General features: G+C 37.5%; 1 protein-coding gene across 3 annotated transcripts in view; it reads left to right on the top strand.

Annotated features, from left to right (window-relative positions):
• The first annotated feature begins 372 nt into the window (after positions 1-372).
• Positions 373-5,886, top strand: part of LOC122069417 (BAG-associated GRAM protein 1) — a 117,287-nt gene continuing 111,773 nt past the window's right edge. The window contains exon 1 of one of the 3 annotated variants that reach the window (XR_006137445.1): positions 373-855. Coding sequence is in view for 1 of the 3 variants with exons in the window: in XM_042633431.1 (XP_042489365.1) it covers positions 580-855 (276 nt within the window). In the remaining 2 variants the exon portion in view is untranslated. The remainder of the gene's footprint in view (positions 856-5,886) is intronic. The other 2 variants (XM_042633431.1, XM_042633433.1) reach the window with 2 other exon arrangements.

Below are 5,886 nucleotides of genomic sequence, written 5' to 3'. Positions count from 1 at the left end.
ATACTATCTGATGCCAAACAATGAGGTGGTGCTATTTATGCATCAACTAGCTACCACTGCTACTAGAATTCCGCTTACCATGGACAATATCCATCACTATCTAATATAAGTCATCTTTGTGTGTTTTTACCCGAAAAAAAAAAAAAGCAACCTGTTCACGGTTCCCGTGTCAATACTTCTAGGTGTAAGCTGTTGATGCTTTTTGAATTTTCTTTTCCTCGCTTAAATGTTTTTTTTTTTTTTTTTAATTCAAATAAGAGAAAAATAAATTAACAAATGTTCTCTAAAATATACATCATATCCGACATATAAATCCGTTGTTATAGCCTCATTGGCTCAAATGCCCCATTTACCGCATTTTATTTCATCCTACCCTAGCAAACATTTCCGATATTTATGACAGTAACAATGTCGTGATAAACACTTCTCCCGTCTTTCTGTTACCTCCCAGTCCCGGTCATAGTTAATGTCACCGTGTAATTTCTCTGACCATCTCTTTCCAAAAAACGTCTCGTTTGACTCAGTCTCCATAGTCCAAACCATCATGCGCGATTGCTTCCCTCGTCGTTGTCCCCTCTTATGGATCTTCAGAACTCTCAAAACCCTGTAAGTCTTGGAACCAAAACCCTAGAATTCTCGATCCCATTTTATTCTTCCACAGAAATTCACATCAAGATGGTAGAAATCCTTCTCGATATTCTGGTCCCCTCCTTGTGGGAGATCGAGATCACCGTAGCCGCAGCGATTTTTGTCATCGCTGCGTATAAGCTTTTGTTTCCCGGATGTGGAGGAAATTGTGGTGATCACTCTGTCAGCGATGATTCAGTTGGGGGACTTGGTGATGACAAAGATAAGGTCAATATCGTTGTGTTTTCATCGTTTATCAGTTTATTTAAGGGTTTGGGTTTTTCTTTTGCTTGGTTTTCATATTGAATGTATCGTTTAATGTTGAAATTCACTTGAATTTCGTCAAAGCTGGAGGGATGCAGAAGTTCAATTTGAAATTGTAGTGGAAATATATTCATTCCTTGTTTTTCGTTTCTTCTACTATTCCTTATCAATGATTTTGAAGATATTTGGGTCGATGGCCTGTATAGCGGTGGGAACTGTTTTTCACCTGTACATAAGAATTTGCTCTTGGTAATTTTACGCTCATTAGAAATGTTATGAACTCATGACACCTATAGGAAAAAATTAAATTGAATAAGCCTTGCATGAGATGAAACTCTACTAGTGAGGCAAAGCAAGGTCAATTGCATTCTATTTTTAATTTTTATGTGTTTATTTGTTATTATTGGTTTCATGAATGGTTTGAATTTGCTTATGCCTGATTTTCTCGTTGAATTCGTTGTCTAATGGGAAACTGGACTTGAATTAACCAACGCAAAGGGTCAGTTGGATCAAACACCAAGTTGGATCAAACACCAACTCCACCAGCTTTGATCAAACACATGGCAATTCCAGGCAAGGAGAAGAAGCAGCAGCAGCCATGGTTTAATTCCTCAACTCGTTCAGTTATGGGAGCCTCCATGCTTGTATTTATAGTTAAAACAACATGGGGGCAAGTCCTCCCATTTAGAAAGTCTCAAAATAGAAACTTCTAATTGGTTGCCTATCACATAAGTTTTTAAAAACTGAAAATAGAAACAAACTGAAAAAGGAAACTAATGTCTTGACTCAACTAATAACCTAACCCCTAAGAAATAACAAAGATTAACAACTAAAATTGAACCCAACTAAAATGGAAACTAATGAAAAATGAAATAAACTAGTTAATCCCTTATGCAACCATAATACCCTTAGTATGGGCCATAAAAATGGTTTATTACACTAAAAACACATGAGATCAAAGGCACATGTATGGAACCTGACCTTAGGCTTGTTCTTAATAAAACAAGCTTATTTTGGTGATGAATCTGTATCAACTCTCGCCATCTTGAAAAATTTGACCCTCGAATTTTGCAGTGATGAGGGGGGGAACAACATGTGAGTAACAACTTTGACCACTCCCAAACAAATTTTCAGTTATTTGTAAACTTTTAGAATTAGTCTTCAAAGCGTGGAACTTTCTCTTTAAAGAACTATGATGACATAACAAACTTTATATGCTGGACCTCTAAACCAATACCACCTATGAATATTGTATGCATAGAGTCGCCAACGTTGGTAACCTTCTCACCAAGGATTGGAGGAACAGGCTCTTCCTTTTCATCATGGATCTTAAAGACTTGTTGTGGAGTGCTTTTAATCACTACCTCATCTTCCACGACTTTAGCCTTGCCTACTATGATTGTAGAACTCTTCAGTGGAATATTCTATCTCTTGACTTTCTATCTTTGAAGCTTCAAGAGCTATCTCTTCGATGGAAACCTTAACTTCAAGTTCTTTTGGTTTGAACAGGGATATCTTTACTTCCCATAGAGGTGTTATAGGTGTTATTAATGGTTCTGGGACACCAGTCTGTCACTGCATTCTAGCTAATATTTCATCTATTCGCCCCATTTGTTGATTCAGTTGTATCAATATCTCCATCATAGCAACCATCATATCAATAGGAGGGGGTTGAAACCCTTGATGGGTTGTTCTCTGCCATGCTCTGATACCACTTAATGCATAACTAGGTTTGGCAAGGCCATCCTAATACCAAAGCTATAAGATACTATCAAAGAACAATCACAATAGAACAAGGGTTATGATATTGATCTCAGAATTTTGTAGAAACGTAGCCCTAAAAGTGATGCAAACGGTAATGGAAAAACAAGAATAAACAATGCATACATGTTTATGAGGTTCAACGAGATTGCCTACGTCCTCCGTGAGATGAGATTCTGTTTCACTATCTATGGAGAAGTAGCAGCCGCAACAACCATGGTTTAATCCTTCAAAATCGCTCAGCTATGAGAGCCTCCATACTTGTATTTATAGTTAAAACAAAAGGGGGGCAAGTCCTCCAATTTACAAAGTCTCAAAATAGAAACTTCTAATTGGTTGTCTATTACATGAGTTTCTAAAAACTGAAAATAGAAACAAACTGAAAAAGGAAACTAATGATTTGACTCAACTAATAACTTAACCCCTAAGAAATAACAATTACTGACAACTAAAATTGAACCCAAATAAAACGGAAATGAATGAAAAAGGAAACAAGCTAGTTAATTCCGTATGCAACTGTAATACCCCTAGTTTAGGCTCATAAAAGTGGCTTGTTACACTAAAAACACATGAGATCAAAGGCCTAACATGTATGGAACCTAAACCTAGGCTTATTTCTAATAAAACAAGCCTATTTTGGTGATTAATCTACATCATATAGTACTGAGATTGATCATCTCAAGGGTTTTCTAGGCAGAGATTTTGAGATAAAGGATCTTGAAAAGTTAAGGTACTTTCTTGGGATTGAAGTTGCCAGGTCTTCAAAAGGTATCTTTGTCTCTCAAAGGAAGTACATCCTTGATCTGCTATCCGGGACAGTTATGTTGGGTTGTCATCCTTCTGATACTCCTATGGAAGCTAGTACTCGGCTCAAGGAAAAGGAAGGTGAACTAGTTGACAAAGGCCGCTACCAATGGGTGGTAGGAAGAAAATTGATATATCGCTCTCATACATGACTTGGTATTGCTGTGGCTGTGAGTTTGGTTAGTCAGTTTATGCGTATGATCTATATTCCTCTTATATGGAAGCAGTTATGCATATCTTGCGATACTTGAAGTCAGCTCCAGGGAAAGGGATCCTCTTATATCCTCATGATCACCTTAGAGTTGAAGCTTATGCAAATGTCGATTGGGATGGTTCACCTAACAGAAAGTCCATCTCTGGTTATCGTACCTTTGTAGGAGGGAATCTTGTTACTTGGCACAGCAAGAAGCAGAATTTGGTGGTTAGATCTAGTGCTGAAGTAGAATTTTGTGCCATGGCACAGGGGATTTGTGAGTTATTATGATTGCATACACTTTTAGATTATATTGGTGTACCTGTTCGTCTTCTTATAATGCTTTACTGTGATAATAAAGCTGCTATCAGTATTGCTCATAATCCAGTATAGCATGACCAAACCAAACACGTGGAGATTGACTAACACTTCATCAAAGAGAAGTTTGATGCTGGTTTGATTTGTCTTCCTTTTGTGAAGTATGGTGATCAACTAGCTGATGTGTTCACTAAAGGATTGGTTGTAAAGTTGTTTCATCCTTGTTTAGTCAAGTAGGGCATGTGTGACATCTATGCACTAACTTGAGGGGGAGTGTTAGAATAAGAATAAGTGTGCCGCAGGGGCACATTAGGGCTTTTCCCCTCCCAACGACCCCAGTTAGAGTGGGGCGGCTGGATAGGGGGTATTCTTGTAATTATATTTTATTTTCTGATTTGAACTCCTATCACGACTCTATTATGAGTCTATATTATAAATAGAGGACTTGTGTGATCAGTTAAAGATACACAAGCATTCTCCCATTCATCCTATTAACAGGTACCTACTGATATAAATACATATTGGGTGTATTGGTCTCATATGTATCGATACTTAATTCATTGGTCTCATATGTATCGATACTTAATTCATTGGTCTTGATACTCTTACACTAATATGCAATAGAATTAAATTCAATAGTTGTTGCATGAGATGACAATTTGCTAGATACTTAACTAGACAAGGTCTAACCCCAATTCTTGTGATTGGAATGGCAACGTAGCTGTGATATTTCTTAAAAATTATAAATTTTTGGTGTTCACGAGCATCACCATCAAGAATTAATTCATTCATAATTTGAGGGAAAATTATTTACATGGTTGGCAAAAACTTTTCCTCTATATATAAGGTAATAGTATACAGTATTTGTTGTAACAATTGGGCAGAAAGATTCTATTCTTCTCAAACATTGAACTAATGCCGAGGCACTGCCAGTACTTGCTTTGGTTCCTCTATAACATGGACTGATATTAGAAAAGTCCAGAAAAAGGACACAAATCTGCTATCCAAAGAAAATCAAGCAGCTGGAAGCATGTATGGAATAAGAGGACGGTACTTGCATGCCATAAGATGAATCCTCACAATTTTGGTGTTGAATCTAAGAGGGAAGCTGTTTTTTTATTTTATTTTATTGGGGTGATGGTGTAGATACGCACCCATGGAGCGATCCATACCCATCTGAGTATCCAGCGAGAGATGAACCAGATCCATATTGAGTCCTTAGTCTAGTAGGATTTTAGTAGTTTATTTATTTAGGAGACTAATATCTTTAATTTATTTTATTCTATTTATTTTCTAGAAGTTGCATACGTAGGACATAGTAAGAATTGGTTTAGGATTTCTTTTCCTTTTGAGTTAGTTTCCTTTTAGGATTTCTTTCGATGTTAGAGTTTTTCAATTTCCTATTTACATGCTTGTAATCGATTGAGAAAGATTGAAAAAGATGAATTGAGTTTGAGTATTTGTGGAGCCTGCGGGCATGTGTGAGTGATTCTCCTTTCTCCCCCCTTCTTAATGCGATTTCTCCCTCTCCCCTGCAACTCTGAGGCCCCTCTCAGGGATTTCTTCCCTTCCCCTACCGGCCCTCTATCAATTTGGTATCAGAGCCAAAGGATCCCCATCCCTTTCTTCCTTCTGTCTCTCATTTCTCCATCCCATTCTCATTCTTCTGTTCTGTTCCTACAGAGATGAGAAATAAAATAATAATAATAAAAAAAAAAAAACCCGATTCTATCCAGAGAACCAGAATTGATCCCCTTGTCTCACCGCCATCCTCTTTCTCTCCTAAGTTCCTGTGATCGACCCCTCTTCAAGGTTCTGTCAGCCAAATTTTTTTTTTTTATCCATCATCCCAACCGAAATCCCAACCCCACCCCTTCAGCCCTTCTGAAACCCCCACTGAGCCCTCTGTTACCTTCGTC

This window comes from Macadamia integrifolia, unplaced genomic scaffold, assembly GCF_013358625.1.
Source record: "Macadamia integrifolia cultivar HAES 741 unplaced genomic scaffold, SCU_Mint_v3 scaffold608, whole genome shotgun sequence".
NCBI classification, from domain to species: domain Eukaryota; kingdom Viridiplantae; phylum Streptophyta; class Magnoliopsida; order Proteales; family Proteaceae; genus Macadamia; species Macadamia integrifolia.
The sequence above is the reverse complement of the archived record's forward strand: the minus strand, read 5'-3'. Positions and strand labels throughout refer to the sequence as shown.